At 42.5% G+C, this 19,224-nt stretch overlaps 1 protein-coding gene across 10 annotated transcripts in view; it reads right to left on the bottom strand.

Moving 5' to 3' along the window:
- Window positions 1-1,796: 1,796 nt before the first annotated feature.
- PALD1 (phosphatase domain containing paladin 1) overlaps window positions 1,797-19,224 on the bottom strand; it is a 138,369-nt gene continuing 120,941 nt past the window's right edge. For all 10 annotated transcript variants that reach the window (XM_020783123.3, XM_072995239.2, XM_020783119.3 and 7 more), the window contains one exon: window positions 1,797-3,553. In XM_020783123.3, the coding sequence (XP_020638782.3) occupies window positions 3,404-3,553 (150 nt within the window). In that variant the 3' untranslated portion in view covers window positions 1,797-3,403. The remainder of the gene's footprint in view (window positions 3,554-19,224) is intronic.

Below are 19,224 nucleotides of genomic sequence, written 5' to 3'. Positions count from 1 at the left end.
TGAAATCTTGTTGCATAGAAGAGTAACACTAGAGTAGACCCACTGAACCAGTGTTATTTGGTGAGTCAACTCGTCTATAAGTTCCATTGATTCAAATGGGCCTACTCTAGTTGCAAAATACAGCTTTCCCTGCTTACATGAGATAGCTCTGTGGTTTAAGCATCTGGCTGCAGAGTCAGAGGTTGGGAGTTCAATTCCCCCCCTGTGATTCCTTAATGGGGGTGGACTTGATTATTCTGAGTCCCTTCCAGCTCTGCAGTTCTAAAATTATTCTTTTTCAGTGCTTATATCACCTATCATCTTGCCCTTTTAAATTAGTTTGTTATTTTGGTCTTTTTTATGTATGTAGATTGGTGTGATTAATGTTGGTTTTTGTATAATTATTATGTTTAATGATTCTTAATGTGTTGTTTTATCATGTTGTGAACCTTGGTAGTCAGGTGCGCGGTATAGAAATTGAATGAATAAAGAACAAAACATATCCTAATTTTGTACATTAATATGTAATATGTGGCCTGTTCACAGCTTGTATCACATGGTGATTGTCAAGATTTATCTGCACATCTGTTTTGTCTGGACTGTACATGGGAGATGCAGGATGACTAAATTAAGAAATGGAAACAAAATGATGTTACACAATGTTTGTGGTAGGTTTGCAGAGAAACAGCTCATTGATTTCATTTTTTTTTCCAATCAAGACAGCAAGTCAAAGCTCATTTTGCAATTCAAGCTTGAAAGTAATGTTGGCAGTGGTAACAATGCAGCTGCTTACACAAACATGGTACAACAGCATCCTTCCCGGCATTTTGAAGTGTGTCTTCTGATAGTTCACAACTGTATGTTGAGTTTTGCTTTCAGAGGATTGGGGTGTTTCCAGATAAGTAATCATTCAGTCTCATTCCTGGCTGGGGGGTCAAGTCATCAGCGCTGTTGTCCATTTGTAACTCCTCTGTGTCCCCCCCCTTTTAAAAATTGCCTCATAACTGCTTAAAGGGAGAAAGACAGAATAGCTGCGTATTACCTTTTCATTGGCTTGACAATAGCTAGGACTTGTAAACTCTTCAAGCATGAAAGAAAATCCCACAAGAACAATAAATTAAGATATTTTACCTTTATCTGGCAGATGGACGGCTTTCGGGTTTTTTAAATCTAATTGTAGCAAATGGAATCTTTGTATGTGCATTTACTTACAATGTTGATTCTGGAGTATGATTATGTCTTTAAAACAAATTTTAAATTCTCATTTTCCGTGTAGGTTTGTTTTTAAAGAAAGGATTAAAATGCTATTGCTTGCACTTATGGTCAAATATAAACATCAGGAGAACCTATACTGCTTTAGGACAAACATTACCTGTTTCCTTAAAACCTGCTCAACCTATATATTTCTAAATAAAAAACAACCAAGCAGATACTGTGCATGCTGCATGGGAGAGCTGATCATCAGCAAAGGGAATAAAATTTTGAGCACCGAACTTCAGAACGCCAACATGTATTTAGAAATCTGTGTTTTAGTTTCTGATCTCACTCATCTCATTTCTTGGACAGGTTGTGTTATGCCGGCTTTAAAGAGAAGAAAAGAAGGTCCTGTATGAAACCTGGAGTCACAGTCAGTCATTGTTACGTACATTATTGACCTAAATGGATCAGTCATCTTAACTTAATTATCAGGCTGCTTCCTATATCTTCTAATGCATCACCTGAAACTGGGCTGTTGACGTCATGGCATTTTCAGGCTCTCTCCCCTTCAAATTGTGTTTTTTAAAAAACTGGGAATTGGATGGATTGCTTACAACCAATTTAGAAACATTCCTTTATTCTTGGATGCTCAGATCCAGCATTTTACAAATGAAGGCATCTTTCTGTTCCATCTTGTTCAGCACCACCAAGATATGACTTACCTCAATCATCAGAAGCATAAATGCAGCTAAGCTCACAGCACTGCACCTTTTCCTTTTACCAAACCAATTGGCTCATACTAGTCATGCACAAATGCCACATCTCCCAAGGTTTTAGTTTATATCTCAATTTCTGTTTGTAAACAAAAAGGTGTTCTCGTTAGGGACTGGACATCTGTCAGGGCTGAACTATACATTACAGGTCATCTATCACTAGAAGTGGAAAGTATTGAAATGTCTGTTACAAGCATGGGCTGTTTCTCTATAGTGAGCAAAATTAGCTTGCTTTGTTTTTGATTTGGACATCACTTTATTTGCAAGAATCAAAGATCAGCCAGGAATGCCACATCTTTGTAACACTAATTGGTTCCCATTTCTAATGAAATATCTGTAACATATATTTTGGCCCTCGGAAGATGAGCATGTATCTCGCATAAGAATCCTCTAGAACTGGGATGGAATAGAGGAGTGGCAAAAAGCAGCCCACAGGCCAACTTAGCTCTTGTAGATCAGCTATATGAATGATGAGACAACTGCTTGTGGGGCAAATAAGTGCACAGAATAGTTAGCGAGGTGGACCAAGAGTGTGACAGGCCCTGTAATTTTAACTTTATGTAAATAATGCAGTGACCTCAAGTTTAGATCTTGAACCTTCAGGAGAAGCAATGCTGCTCTAGGACAAGTGTTCTTAAAACCTGCTCAACTTATATGTTTGTAAATAAAGGACAATCAAGCAGATGTGTGCAGCATGGGAGAGCCGATCTTCTGCCAAGAACAGAAGGGAACACTTAAACTGAAAAGGGGAAAAGAGTTGCAAAGCAGCTGTTTGCAGAGCAGATCTGCTTGATTCAGATGGGCACCATGCTTGTAAGCCCAAACAATTCAGGAGTTTTCATCATCAGTGTATCTTCTTTGGTGTGCCAATCTTTCCTCAGAGCACTTGTCCAACTACAGCAGCTCACATCTCTACTCCAGAAGCATTCTCATAAATAAAAATGTAAACCATCAGGATAAAATGCAACAAGAAAAATATGTAGGAAATAATTAAACAATTGTTCAATTGTGTCGACCATGCATGCATTTTCTGCATCAGCATATACAAATCATGTCCATCTACGCCATGTCGTAGCACGATGAGTCCATGGAAACATCTTTGAAAACAACCTCCATAGCACCCATTTGTAGTATGTTTTAAAACATTCAGGGTTTCAGGGGAAAGTACACAGCACCTGCATTGACACCTGTCCTAATTTATTTTAATTTACTTTATTGTATCTGAAAGTCCCCTGTAAAAAAATGGTCTTCAAGGCAGTTTTTAACTTATTTTCCTTGGACTCATGGTCTTTCCTCAAGGCACTTTTCTTCATGTTGTTCATTTATTTATATATTTATATATTTAAGCGTTTTTGTTTTTTTTTTAAAAAAACCAAATATTCACAAAAACAGCAGAGAGTCAGTTTCATGTTGAGAACCATGGCAATCCTTTAAGCCCTTGGGAATGCTGGGTCCTAAACGAACCCTCCCCGGAACGGCAGGAAGCTACGGCATTGCTCCTGCCAGCGGTAGCGAAGCCGGGAGAGTGGCTGGTCCTCTAGGTTCTCAAATTCAGCAAAACCCAGCTGGTTCAGGATCTCATAGACTCCAGCTTTAGCTGCCACCTGAAGAGGAGGGGAAGAGGGAAACAAAGAAAAGAAATGTCATCTTCAAACCTGCCTAAGGTGGCTTTTACTGGGCACAGATATTCACAAAGCGGGCAAGATATATCTCATATTTTGCTGCAAAAAGGACCAGCATGTCACAAATATGAAGCATCTCTGGTTCTCTAGGACACTCAAGAGATGAACAACAAAATGATTTGGGTTTCTTGATAGCAGGATGTTTATTAAACTGCCTCTTTTCTAAGGAGGTATTTTACATCCCCAACTGGTAGGAGGTCTCCATCTGTAGAAGAATATGCACTTTTCAAATGATACACACACACACAAATTACACTATATCACTTTTTATATTGCATTGCCCAGAATACTGCTGTGCACTAATTGGGCAGTTATATAATTGACCTCCCTCCCTCCCTCCCTCCCTCCCTCCATGGTTGCTTTTTAAGGAGAAAGGTGGGATAAAAATATTTTAAATAAATACATAAATATGGCTGCTTATGCTAATAGAAGGATTAAAGGAGGAGTAAATGGGCTGCATGTACTAAGTGTAATGTATGTACTAAGTGTAATGTATGTACTAAGTGCGGTGGTTCCCAACCTTGAGTCCCCAGATGTTCTTAGGAGACAATTCCCCAAAATCCTGGCCAGCACAGCTAGTGCTGAAGGCTTCTGGGAGTTTTAACCCACAAACATCTGGGAACCCAAAGTTAGGAGCCACTGTGCATAGATGATGATTCATGGTTAATGCATTCTGGATGTTTTGTATGAAAATGGCCAGTGATGGGCCATCAGCTGAAATAGTAGAAATGATTTGAAAAGTATTCACTCACTAGCATGGTTTATAATATGTACATGTCAAGAAAAAGATACAACTATCACCACTTAATGTTTTTAAGTGAAAAGGTTTTGCAATAAGAGGCATACGTTGCATTGGTTTGGCATTAAAAATGCTGTATCCAGTTCCTTGGCTGTATTGCAATGGATTTCGCAGAACTGGGGCAATTCCACATGCAGCCATGGATTTATTTCACAATAAACTGCAGATAAAAATGCATCTTCTCATGTAAATGAGCCAATATCAATAGAGTGGATGCACAGGGAAAGAGTTAATGCTTTCCAAAAAATTAAAGAGCACATTGTTCCTGGAATATCTACTATGCCTCCCTGACCCACATCAAATATGTGCAAGAGGAAAGACCAGAGACTATTCCAGAATGCATTTCATTTAGTTTTGCTGCAGTGGATTCAACAAACAGCTGCTTGTTTATGTTCCGCTCGATACTTGTTCATAAGCCAGTACTTCCTAGCCAAGCATTCCAAAAGACATAATCCAAGACATAATCCACAATATTTCCCTTAAACGTTCATTCAAAACCCGTCCATCCATCAAACCTTCAAACCATGTTGCCAAAACATGGCTCTGACCAGCACAAAATACTATCCGTCCCTCAATTAGGAAACCAAATTTATTTTGATGCATTAAAAGGAGGCCTATTTCATGTATCTGGCTCCCTGAAGCTACTAAAATGTAATGTATTTTTGAATGGATTCAGAGATCACAAATGATGTAGTTCACTGAAGGACCTGCCATTATTTTTATTTTTTTTCCCCGTTAGGATAATTTATTTAAGACTATTTATCCTATTCCATTAGGTTTTACATTTCTTGTTTGCAAAGCTGTTTGCAAAATTAAAGATTAGGGGATGGGAAAGGTGCCAAGACAACATGAGGTTAATTGCTCCACTCTGTTGTGCATGTTGGGAGTGAAGTCAAACTAGCATTGAGTCACAATGAAAGATTTGTCAAAATTCATGAAGACCAATGATAATGTGTGAGAATACCTCTGGTTTCTAATGGGAGGAAAAAAACAACCCAAGGCCATTAATCACATGGATCCTTCTGTGACTTGCACTGCTCAGGCATAAACCAAGAACCTGATGAGATGAGGGTGGCATGAAATTTGATGAGTTAACCCAAAGACATTGTCACCTTATGCTTCAGAAATGTCTTAGAAAACAGCATGAGATACAGGGGTAGGACCATCTGCAGTAATTGACTAGGAATGTGAAACCTCTGAACTAATAGATAGCCCAGCCTTTTGGAGAAGACCAGTGGTCAGATGCAGAGAGTATGTTTTGCACACAGGAGGTCCCAAGATGTGAAGAAAGCATTTGAAGAAAGAGATGCGAAAAGAACCCTCCTGGAAACCCAGGACAGTTTCTGCCGGACACTGTAGATAATGCCAAGATAGGTAGACAATGGTCTGAGTTGGCTCAAGTAGCTTCTTATTGTTTTTAAGGCATGAGGTGATTTAAACACACCTTGGGGAAAACAAACTCTGAGTTCCATATTTTGTCAGGAGCCTTCAAATTATGGGATGGTGAGCCATCAAACAGCAGGAGACAAGAGTTGCCCTTTTACTTCCATGCTGTTCCTGTGCTGTTTCTTTCTGTCCTCTGCAAAGCAGTGCACCTTTGTGAGTTGTGAGGATTCCCTGCAACTTGCAAGACTGTGTGCCAGAACAAGTCCCATTGCAGGCAATCTCCAAAGTACTTGTTCCCCCAGCACTTTGCTTTGTAATTCAGCCAGTTCCAGGGTAGCACAACTATATTTGCATGTCTAGAGTGCAAGCCGCCTAGAGTGGTCTTTTAGGCCAGATGGACGGGGTATAAATCAATCAATCAATCAAACAAACAAACAAACAAAATGTCTGATCTCTCAGACAAGTTGCTTAGAATCGTTTGCACACCTGGAGGGAAAAGGCTGTAAAAAAAGCAAATCTGCTTTTAACTTAAAGTATTAAGATAACCCTCAGAAACAAGCATTCACGCCTTGGATTAATTCTAAGAAGTTACATCCACTTCTTAGATATGGTGAAGGAAAAAACAAAACACACACACAGTTGTATGTGGCACAGGGCTCCCAGGTGATTTTCAACAAAGCACTTTTTCCCAACCTGGTATTTTCCAGATGTGGTGGGCAACCACACCCACTACCCTCAGCTCCTGTGGTTAAGGATGAGGGCCCCTATAATCCAACAGGTCTGGAGGATGACAGGTTGGAGAAAGTCTTTATACCTAATCATTAGAAAATCTGTTCCTTTGGCCACCTTTGATCCATTTTACAGTGCAACAATCTCATTTACAGTGGAAACAGAGCCCTGGACCCCACGATTCAAAGAATCTGTGAGCAAGTCCTTAACTCTTAAGCTGTCAGCTACAGGGCAATGAAAACCAGGAAACAAACTAAGGACAGCCTGCTCTACTACCTCAGGCTTTGTTCAGGAGATAACACATTCCAGCTGACATTTTATCTCCCATTCAAGTGCAGAGTGAACTTGTATAGATAACATTCCTCCTCCTTTCACTCACTCCCCCTTTCATGTTGTACATCATTGAGCTGGATAGGACATTACTAGGTTTCTTGCTCGTCTCCCCTCTAGCTCACCCCCCCCATACACACACACTCCTGCCCGCCCTACTGGCTGAATGTCGTTTTCCAGCAAGTCCTTTCCATTGAGAACAGCCAGGCTGTGATTATAACCACAGTTGGCAGATGCCCCTTTCATCTCTCACCGAGGAGATCAAACATGCCAATACGAATTAGCAAAGCTAATTGAGACAGAGAGGAGTGGAGGTTTTCCCATCACACGCCAGCCAGCAACTCCCTACTTACAGCTTACACAAACAGGAGAGGGAGAGAGGCTAATCAAAAGGGCACAGATAAAATGAGCCCTAGCTCTCTCTCCCTGCAAGCCATTTCCTCTGTCTGCACAGCTTCACCTTCTCCCATCACCAAGCAGTTATTTTGAACAACAGGAGTTGTGCTGTGCAAATCCCCTGGCAAATTTAACTATCAGAGGTCCATTCCCATTCCCACTAAGTCCTCTCAGACAGTCCTTTCGAGGCATTGCCCAGCCTGCCTCTCGAAGTCTGTTGCAGTTACTTGTAGACAATTTGCTATTTTGCAACTGAGTTCGACTTAAAAAACAAAACAAAACCAATCCTTGACTACTATTCCTCGATGAAATCTTCTTTAGCACTTACTGTGTATTTTTATAGTCTCTCCACTTTTTAGTATGTTTTTTGCAGGCAAGGATCAAAAGCATCCCATATCAGTGCTAGAGCATATACCCGTACATTGTATGCAGAATGTCCTCACCCCTGAGTGAAACCAATCTCAGGTAGAAGGTGGCAGGAAAAGCCTTGCAGAATCACTGCCCAGTGGAGCGAAGGTCTCCATCCACACCACATCATCATCATCATCATCATCATCATCGTTGTTGTTGTTGTTGTAAAGTAGGCAAGAGGGACACCACCAGTGCTCTTAAAATAAACTTTTTTTTCCAATTTTAAGTTTGAACACCAAAGCATTCTTTAATACCCTTCACGACCAGAGAGGTCCACTACAGAGGCTTCATTTCATCACCTTTGGGGAGCCAGGTTCTCAGGGCCCGTTGCCCGGCACTAGACCATGCTGTGCTGCCTGGTGGAGACATCAAGGGGGACTGCACAGCTAAGTCAGGATGCAATTCAGTAATTTTATACATGCTTTTTTCTGTTGAGGGCCACATTTCCCGAAGGGTATTCCAATGGGAACTGTATCCAGAGATCAGTGGAGACAGAGCTAAAACTGGATGGAGCTCGCTCTCTTTCTCTCTTTTTCTGACTCTCCAACCTGACCCTACCTTTACCTCATTCCCCCTTCCTCTTGCTCTTTTGGACCCCATACCGTGTCAGACTCTGCCTCTGCCTATGTATTTGTCCTGGACCAAGAGGTTGCCAAGAAAAGGACACACTGATTTTACCAAGGATCCTAATTGGTATCTCACAGAGAGCTTTGAAAAACAACAACCCAAAAGCATAATTTTAGATTTTGGATTGAATGATCTTACAATATTGTCTGTCGCTAGACAGCAGTGTATACAGTACTGCTTCCCTTAACTTCAAAATGTCCTAAGCAATTGCCTGTTTGGGGGTCATTGTGATTCAGAGGAACCTTAGACTTCTGCCCTCAAATGTCAGCACTGTAACAAAAATATCTGAGCATGTAGCAAAGTGATCATCTGAGTTTTGTATTGTGTGCTCAGTTTGGGGTTCAGCTTGGTAATTTTCTTAGGGGTAAATTGATTTTATTTCTCCAAAAATGATTGACTGAAGAACAGTATGCTTTGATTGCAGAACTATTATTATTATTATTCTGATGATAATGATGATGATGCCACATTTCTCTTAACAAGAGACCCACGGTGGCTCACACCACTAAAATACACACAATTAAAAACACAATAAGTTAAATATTAAAGGACAAATTAAACAATATATGGTTTAATATAAAATTTAAAGATTAAAACATGAAAACATGAAAAAAGAGTAAAATTTTCTGGTAAAACTAGCTGCCCTGCTGCTGTCGTCTCCAATCACTGATTGGAGAGAAAGGATTTTCCACTGGCACTAAGAAGGCTGCAATGAGCCCCACTTCCAATGGTGCCAACGGACGTAAAAAATGCAGCACCTTCATTGCAATGTTAAGGGAAAGCATTTTCAGGAAGGCGTAACTGAGAAGGAAAGAGCCAGCCCATCTAATGATGTCTTCCGCCCGAAAAAGGGTTCCCTCCCAATTTAATGAGGCTGTCATTGGCAACACATGAGCTTTGTTTTTGTTTATTTGTTTTTTAAAGTCCTGTTTACAGGGAAGACGGGAAGCATTAATGGATGTCAGTAGACTTGGGATAATGGGCAGGTAAATGGAAAATGAAAGTCAATGTAGGCAACCGCAATGCCCCACAATAAACTGAGGCACACAGAGGTAAGATGTCCCAGTTTCACATACAGAGTGACTGTCATGAGATCTGACCTGGCAGTGACTGCCCAAGGAAGGGACCTTGGGAATGGGGTAGACAGCTCAAGATAAAAACTGAGCCAGTGTAAAGCCCCCAGCCAAGGTCAGGAAGCTTATGTAGGAGTGCCGTCGCTCCGATCTCAATCTAAGGAGACACAGACTTCTCCCCCACCCTCTCCACCTAGAAAGGAAAGCAAGGAGGTGGACACTAAAGAATTGGAAGAATTGAGAAAAGGAAAGGGTCTTAAACATCAAGGGGTAGACACCCGGGATTTGTTACAGGAAATGCAAGGGTTAAACGTGTCGCGTCAACCGGTGCAAATTTGGCGGGAAAGGGAAGAGGCTCGATAGAGGCGGGGGTAGGAGATATAAGAGGGAGGCAGAAGGACATTCCAGGAGACTGGGAAATGATATGGGTCCAGGATCCCTGGACAGGGAAATGGGAACAGGTTAAAGTTCCCCATGAGGAGGCAGAAAGGCGCCGACAACAAGGGTTACAAACGTGTCCCTCTTATTGGGGTGAGACTGAGGCGAAGGAGTGGAGGCGTCATCTGAGAGAGGAGCGGGAAGCCATGGCGAGAGAACTGGAGGCGAAGAAAACATGGTATCTCACAGAACTCCAGAAGATGGGGGTCTACCCGGACCGTGGTTGGCCAGTCCGGGAGAGGGCTCCCCAGTCTGGGGTTGGAGCAGAGATGAGGAGAACCTACCATTACTAGGTTTGGAGAGAGAAGATGGTGAACCCCCAGTCACAGAGAACGTTTTATCTGGACCGTGGGACTTTGATGAAACAAATCCTTTTGTTACCAATATTTGGACACCCTTGCAGTCGAAGTTTAGACGGCAAGAGACTTTAAACCAAGCTCCGAAAGATGTTGCAGTTAATGTTGAGTTGTTAATAAATGAAGACAATGTTGAAGAATTAAAACCATCTCATACTTTATTGGGTGCGACAGAAGCCCCTAATGTTGAACATTCACAGCCAGTAAATCACTGCCACTTTTGAGTATTCACTACCTCAAAAACCCTAGAAAGGGTCACCGTAAGTCAAAATTGGCTTGATGGCACATGATTACCACCATATTTTTCCATGTATAGGATACCCCCGTGTATAAGATGACCCCCACTTTTCTAATCCAAAATTAAGAAATCTAAGTGGGGCTTAGCAGTGTAGGGGGAAAGGGATCAAAGCGCTTCAGGATTGCTTAAGCTGCTGTTGGCTTTCCCCTCCACTTGTTTTTGTTCTCTCCTCAGCTTACTTCCGTGTATAAGATGACCCTCAATTTTTAATCTAAAAATTTTAGACTATAGTCTTATAAACGGAAAAATACGGTGTTTAGTGGGGGATGGGGACAATCAAGGAATTAGGATACAGGCTTACAAAGCTATGAAGAATCTGAAGAAATTTCTGGATGTCAGTGCCATCCACTAAGGCTGAACAGTTGGAGATTCGGGACTAATAAAAAGAAGTATTTCTTCACACAGCACATGGTGAAAACACAGGATTCACTGCCTTAAGATAAAGTGAGGACTGCCAGCCTGGGTAGCTTTAGAAGGGAACAGGATAACCTCATAGAGGACAGACTATATATCGCCTTTAGTGTCAGGGACGGAATTACTCTGTATAGCCGTCACCAGAGAATGTGAGAAAGCGGGTGGAGCTGCATTCATCCCTTTCTTGAATATTTTCCATAGGCAGCTGAATGGCCACTGAGCGAACAACGCTGGGTTAGAGAACAACATTGGTCTCATTCAACAGGTCCTTCTTACGTTCCTAATACTGAGCGAAATGGTGTGATCTGGTATAAGGCAGCTTCCCATGTTCATTCCACCAAACCTCAGGGACACAGTTGCTGCTGCTCTCTCTCCCCATGTACCTCTGACCAACTACCTGGCAGATGGCAATCTCAAGAAGTCAGCTTAGATTTCGAAGCTGCAAGTTGCTGATCCACAGACTGCAAGGCTATTTAATTTGCCCTACTGTGTTGTTATAAACTAGGCATGTAGCTGACTTTAATACACTTACTTGATTTCAGTGTTTCTACACTGGTTTTTAAAAACCTTGTCTTATTATTTTATCCTTAAATGGTTTTACTGGTTTTTTACTATTTTATAAAGACAGTAAGGGTATAAAAGAAATGGAATGATTGAAATTAAAGGAAATAAATAAATAAATAAAGATAGCACAGAGTGGTGGTAGCAGCAGCTCTTTTTTCTTGACCAGGTTTTGGTGTGTTTTTTAGTGCGGAGAAGAAAAGGCAGGATGTGCTGGTTTTATAGCTCCGGAATTACTTCATATTATAGGTGTGGATATTTAAGGAACAATGTTTGTTCATTCTCCCTCTCCCTCTTCTGCTCTCTTGGAAGAAGAATTCAACCCACAGTTAAGTTTTTTCTTTTTGGTCTTGGAGCGTTTTCTTCCTGATGGAGAGAAATGTCAAGACCAGCAAATCTTCCTGAAAGCAACCGGCCTGATATGCTTTGCTTTCAGAGCTGCCACAAGAGGACGTTAACTACCGATGGCTTCTCCCTCTTGGGATAGGGCATTTCTCTCTACGCCTCACTAAAGGAAAGCATTCAGTATTGATTTCCCTGTACAGAATGCATTCAGCTAGCTTTTCAATAAGAAGGCTCAAAGAACCAGGGGCAACAAGGGCAGGGTGGGAGCTTTGAATTTAACTAAGAAAATTAAACTAAAAGAAAAAAAGAGAGAGAGAGAGAGAGAGAGAGAGAGAGAGAGAGAGAGAGAGAGAGAGAGCCTGGGTGGGAAACAAGATTAACACTCTTTTTACCCACAGAAAGTTTGCATTTACAACGTATTTTTGTAGGCTCAAACAGGTTCCTGACTGCAGAATTTATTACTCTCTTGTCAGCTCCACCCTTTCCTGCATCATCAGGGTATCCAGGAGAGAGTCAAGGAGATTTTTGTTACTTCTCTTATCCTACAGCTAAACACATACATTAGTTAGTTATGTCCTGTCAAGTTAGAAACATAGCGACCCTAATAGTGCTTTCAAGGTACGTGAGATATTTTAAGGAGTGTTTTTTTTTTACCAGTTCTACTCTTTCAGTGAGTTTCCATGGCTGGGCCAGGGACTCAAACACAGGTCTCCAGAGTCCTAGTCCATCACCTCTGTCCACTACACCACACTGGGCACCTAGCATGTATACTGTAAGAGAGAACAACGGGGCCAGATGGTGAGGAATGCTTTTTCTCTGGTTCCGGTATCCCTGATGAAATGGAAAGGAGGCTCGACTGCTTTATTCTTGCCTTTATAAGATGCGCCTACAAATTGTGTTCACAAGCTTACTGTCAGACCTCCTTGCCAATCTACCACCAGAAAGAAAGAAAGAAAGAAAGAAAGAAAGAAAGAAAGAAAGAAAGAAAAGAAAAGAAAAGAAAAGAAAAAAGAAATCTATCCACATCTAAAACCAGCCTGACAGTGCCCAAAAGGCTAGTTTTGTCTTTGAGACACATGTACTTGGTATTATTTACAAATGCGGGGAAATTGTCCTCATGATATGCAGTTGCTTCAGAGATAAGAGATGCAATATTAGCATCTGCACAGCAATCATGTTCTCCATGTAAAATATGGATTCGCCCTTTGCAACTCTTGCAAAAGAGACTAGAGATTAAACGGTTTACTTCTATCTTTGGAGTCACTGATATGCAGGAGCAAAAATGAACATCCAGTTCTGCAAGCGAACCAGTGTCCCACCCACTTCAATCCTATGCACAAACAAAGCTTTCCAGGGGAAGAGAGAGTGACACACATACACATACAGAGAGCGAGCGAGCAAGAACGATGGGGAGGAGGACCACCCCAATTCAAATAGACACTGTGGGCTGTCTTGACAAAACCTTCCAAGTTGTAGCGCTGGGATGACCACAGCACAGAAAAATTTGATTGCTGTGGATGAGAAAGAGAAAAGGCTAAAGCCCCAGAGAAATAAAGGCCTGAAAGGGCCTTTTGTGCTTGGAATAATAGGGAGAAGAAGGGAAAGCTTTGCTACCTTGTGAAAGAAAAGGAAAGAAAGGCTCTGGTGCCTCACTGTCAAACAGGGCAATGGGCTGCAGTTGATGCCCCTCATTTCCTCAACGTGACCTCATCCTTCAGAGAGGGTGACCCAGCCCAACCTCTAAGAGCTGTGCAACTGCTTCTCATGCTTGTTCAGAGAGGTATCGGACAAATAAGCCATCCCAACACCATTTGTGACAGTGGCTCTGGAGAAAAAGCCTTGCGACGGTGGGGGAAGACCTGTCTTGTTGATGGAGGGGTGGGGGAAATGCTCACTTGAAATAAAAACATATAGTTACCTGTGAGTATCCATTATTTAAGCAGTTGGCAAACCAAATGAGGATGAAAGATCCCTTAGGTAGGAGCCTACTTCCAAAGCAAACATTAAACTCTTAAGAGGCAAGTCCACAGGCCTGGTTTTACACAAGCATGTACTCTGAGATCCTCCAAGTGGAATTACAGAACCTAGGGAGCGTTAATGGATGCTGCTTGTTTTCTCCACTACACTGTCTCTCTGTACTGGGATTTGTCGCATGCAGCAGCAGAGTGCGGCATGAAACAAAGTAGACTACTATTTTATTGATAGCATTTGCAACCTAACGATGCAGTCCTATATGTGCTTTCCCAGATGTAAGACCCACTGTATATAGTTCGAATCCTAAGAATAATTGGAAGACTTGCTCACACTTCAGCCTGTGTGTGTGTGTGTGTGTGTGTGTGTGTGTGTGTGTGTGTGTGTGTGTGTGTGTGTGTGTGTGTGTGTGTGTGTGTGTGTGTGTGTGTGTGTGTGTGTGTGTGTGTGTGTGTGTGTGTGTGTGTGTGTGTGTGTGTGTGTGTGGAAAACAGTGCATCAAAGTGGCAAGAGCTGATAAATCAACTGTAACCTGTGAAGAATGCACATAAATTCCAGTCCCTTCTGTGTCTTTCCATCTGAGCAAACCGCATGGAGATGAATTCCACGAGACCTAGACACTCCGAGACTCATTTGTAGAGGCTGCACAGTTGGAAACAATAGAGATCTATGAGCCCATGGCACATTTCTGTCACAATGGTAAGGGGAATCTTTCCTCAGTCCCTCGGGCATCACAAATAAAGTCACAAATGTTATTTAAAGTGAAAAAAGGAGGACACACACACACACTAAATTACAGGAAAGCAGGCTAGATTGAGTGGTATTCCCAGAGACTTCCATTGTGCAGGGTCACACTGCCACATTCACAGTATATTTATAAGCATGCAGAGAGCAACACCCTCCATCTGTAAGCTTCCTGTTTCTTTCCCAGCCTTTTTTACTCTACACACACACACACACACGCACGCGCACACACACACACACACACACAAATAATTAAAAAAAATTAAGAAAGAAAAAAATTAAAAGTCTATACAATGTCCTTTAACTTATAACAGCCTCGGCCAGAAACACCAGAGATCTCATATCCATAAGGCACTTAAAGTATAAGCTTGTTAGGATTAAAAAACAAACAGACTATAGTCACAGTACAGTATATGTTTCCCTTTGTGCTAGCTTCTTAGCACATGACAATGGAGCTACATCTATTTTCTATGTCAGAGATGATCAGCTGTGGCCCTCTGGACATGCTTCAACTCCAACAATCCCTCATGACTAGATAGGGCTGGCAAGAGTTGTAGGTGAAAACTGCCTGAAGGACTACAGTTGTCCATGTTTGCCTCTCGCAGGATACAGAGCTGGCCTTGTGTTCCCTGCTCTGATGAATAATCCTGCCAATGTGTGCCTCTTCCCATCAAGAGGTACTTTCCCACCCTGGGCAGATAGAGGGAGCAGACCATGTCTTTTTCTCTTCCCTTCCCTTCCCTTCCCTTCCCTGCTTTCTCTTGCTTGCCTCTGTGCTTGGAAAAGGGTACAATGAATTCACCTCTGGTAACCAAAGTGGGCAAGATGAGACCAACGATTAGGCAGAACGAAGCAGCCACCTCATGTAGCAGACTTTGGGTGTACCATTTTGTTGCTCTGCCTCAGGTAGGAAAATGTCTTGGACCAGCCCTGAGATACAGGAAACAAACCAAACCATTCCACAGAATAGAATGACATGAACTGAGGTGGATCCATTTATTACAGCAGTGGTTAAGGCTTCCTGGGTTTAGAGACCTCAGTGCTCTCTACGCCCCATCCAACTCCTTTTAATCCAACAGATTCAATGTTCAGGTATCCAAATGATGTTGTCTCCTCAACATTTGTTGGAAATAATTTGGGAAGATCTGCCCATAACTAATTCATTAACTTTTGTTGCTGCTTCTGGCCAATTGATTCCACTGGGGGGGGGGGGACAACCACTGTAGTTAAGAACTCTCTCTTCATCTCCCAAACAAGTTGGTGCTGACAGGCTAACAAAAGCTACTCCAAATTCTACACTGTTTGGTAAAACAATAGAAGGGTAAAATCCAGAAATGGCAGTAAGTTTATATGTGGACAAACCACATTTCTATCTCCCAAGACCAGAATTAGATTTTGGACATTTGAACCTGACATGCCTTAGAAAGAGTGACAGGAGGAAAAGCGTAACAACTATTTGTGGGAATTCTGGAAAAACCAGGAAAGGATAACAGAGTGGGAGGCAAAAGCAGGAAAAGCAAAGAGAATAGCAGCAGGAACACAGTCAAGCAGGAAGTGCAAAACAAGACAGAAATTTGGAGGGGAGAACACATCAGGGACAGAGCAGCAGAGAAGCTTGAATGTATGGTGTGGCTTCCTTCCAGCCCAAAACGTTTCTATTTAAGTGAATAAACAGTAGTTTTAAACATAGCTAAAGAAAAGGTCAAGAGGTCCCACAATCTCCTGTCTGAATGATTCATTCTAGACAGCAGCCTTGAGAGATTCTGTCCAACTGCTGATTAACAGCACTACCATTTTGCCATAATGTTGCATAAAAACTAATACATGAACCTCCTTCCTTTTCATTTATCAGCTGCCGTATCTGAAAAGTCCTTTGGATTGGAAGAGAGATTTTTCTGGGTCCTCATATCATGGTCCTGATATTCATGAATAAATCATATACTGCACTGTCTGTGACTAGGGAGTCAACAGGAACACAGAAAAGTGCCTCAGACTGAGCAATAGGATTAGCTCCATATTGCTTCTCTGACTAGCAGGGTCTTTTTTCAGGCCTTGACACAGAAATACATCTCTAGATTATCCCGAGATGCTGAACACTGAGCTTAAGAATTTAAAACAATTTGTGCTCCGCCATCAGTTTAGAAGCCTTCTGTCAAAATAGCCCTTCATGCCCCCACTTGCAAAGGACATTATCTTCCACCTACTGTGCCCATGAGGGCTGGATGTGATGAAAAAGGATAAGGATGAGGATGTGATGTTCCTCCCCCAAAAAGTACACTTTTGTTTTCAAAGGAATACAGTGGCATGTGCTGCTGTTTATGTTCCTAACACTCCCCAGATTCACGTCTTCATTTCAGTTCTCTCTAAATTTCGGTGTCCTGGGACAAAGCCCCAGCTATTCTACTGGTATTGCAGTCAGTCCTGTCACTGCTCTAACCATTTCCTACCCCATCTCTGCAGCTCACTCTTGTGGCAAGGGTGCTAAAGTAGATACACAGCTTGCTCTCCTCATTCCACCGAGCCGTTTTCCTTCTAGACTGAGTTGGAGAGGGAAAAAGACATTCTTGTCAAGACCCAAGTTCTGCTGCCTGTGGCATCCATGCTACTGACCACTGATCTAGCCTACTGCCAACTTCTTTATTCCACATATTCCAACGAACACCTTTTGGTACCAAAGGAGAATCTTTTTCAATTCCTCAGACTCCTTGTTGAAATTTTCAGTGGGTTTTTTGCACCAATGTTATTCTGTGATGATCATTTTAGTCTGGTTTTATGATGTTGGTACTCTTAATTCTGTTTCAGATTTCATCCTTATGTCTTATTTCACTTCATTCTTCCGATTTCTATGGTAAACTGACAAGAGAAACATTTCCTATTGCTTGGCATACAAATATTGTACATAAATAATATGCCAACCTCCATCTTTCCTAGAAGATGCCTGGCCCAACCTTCAACTAATGAGGCTACTGACAGCCTGCATGTTGTGGTGAGCTGCCCATTTATAGTCACTCTTAGATACAGGAGATCTAAAGAACAGCAACCTCTTCACATTTTTAACACATCTGTACAAAGCTTGATACATAACTGCCCTGATCAGACGAAGCTGTTCCTAGATTAGAGGAGAGGCAGATGCCAGCTCAGATCTCTAGGTATCTGGAACACATTTCCAGATCCACAGAAGGAAATATCAAATTGCATGTCTGTCCACTGAGATCAAGAGTCTTCTTTGCACTCATAGTCAAAAGCCACAGACTGTAATCCTATAGACTCGGGGTCCCCAACTCCTGGTCCGTGGCCTGGTACCGGGCCGTGTTCTTGGCAGGACTGGGTTGCCAAGACAGATCTCCCGCTCCCCTGCACACACTCCCCCATGCACGCCCACCCACATGGGTGGCACGCCCACTCCCTGCCTAATCGTGCATGCACAAGTGTGCACCCCACCCACTCATGAGTGCACCCTGCCCACCCCCGCAGGCATGCACATGTGCCCTGCCCACCCCCGCACACGGGGGTGACCCACACACACACTGACCCCACCCCCCAACCAGTCCACAGTTAGGAAAAGTTTGGGGGCCACTGCTATAGACCAAGACAGTTGGATTATTCTAAACAACAAAACCATAACCAGCAAAGCTAATGCCTTGTGCCAAAATGTGTCATGTTTCCATTAGTTTTATTTGTACCTTATAAGCTGGTTGTGGTTTTATTGTTGTCTTCTTAATTAGAGACACACATAATGCACTGCCAATGTATTGATTTATTAGGAACTGGAGGGGGCTGAACTAACTATCAGAATGCCTGCTCCCAGCCAGATCTGTCCGTAATACCCGTTCTTCACAGGCAGGGCGGTTGAGGGCCTTGACCCCGAAGGAGGCCCAGAGGGAAAGAACTAGAAACTGGGCCTTCTCGGTGGTTGCCCCCTGCCTATGGAACACCCCGTCTATGGAGATAGGCCTGACACTCTTGTTGGGCGGATTCAAAAGAACATTGAAGACCTGGCTCTTTTGCCAGGCTTTCCCAGAGCACTAGGATCTTGCCCTCCCTTTTCACCATTCTTTTTGCTATCCTCGCCATCACCTTTCCACCACCTTACTGCCACCTGTTTTAATTTCTGATTTGCTATGTATTAACTTATTTTTATCATATTTTTAAGTTTTTTCTCCTTATATTGTTGTTAGCTGCCCAGAGTGGCCTGGTTGCCAGATGGTGCGGGATATAAATTCAAATAATAAATAAATTAAAAATTCTCTATAAGAGCCTCACAAGGGCCACAGCTTCCAAGATTAGATGGGATTGCAGCCTCCTCAACAACTCTTCCCCAATGCCCTCCTTAGAGGGCCATTTCGCAAAGCCATTTGTCGACCATGAACCACTCCTGCCGGTCCACAGCTGCAGAAAGCATGGGCATGCGGCCAGAAGCTTTCAGTAGCTCCTGGTTAACTGAAATTGCTTATTTGAGAGTTGCTCTTTGCCAAAGACAGTTGCAAATAATAATAAAAAGCTACTTGGAGAATAGTGAACTCAAGAAGTAAGAAAGCAGCTGTTTTCCATGGAAATTAATCCTGGAGAATGCAGCGGCAAAGACTTTTCCCCACCCTCACCCCACCCAGAAGCTAACAGTGGTGCATGGCGTAAGGGCACTGTTTCTCAGGCCCTGTGAAGTCTCTCTGTGACAGCTGGATGAATCGCTAGCAGCAGCTATGAGTAGCTGTTTC

This window comes from Pogona vitticeps, chromosome 3 (assembly GCF_051106095.1).
Source record: "Pogona vitticeps strain Pit_001003342236 chromosome 3, PviZW2.1, whole genome shotgun sequence".
NCBI lineage: Eukaryota > Metazoa > Chordata > Lepidosauria > Squamata > Agamidae > Pogona > Pogona vitticeps.
Note: the sequence above shows the minus strand (reverse complement) of the source record. Positions and strands in the feature narration are given on the sequence as shown.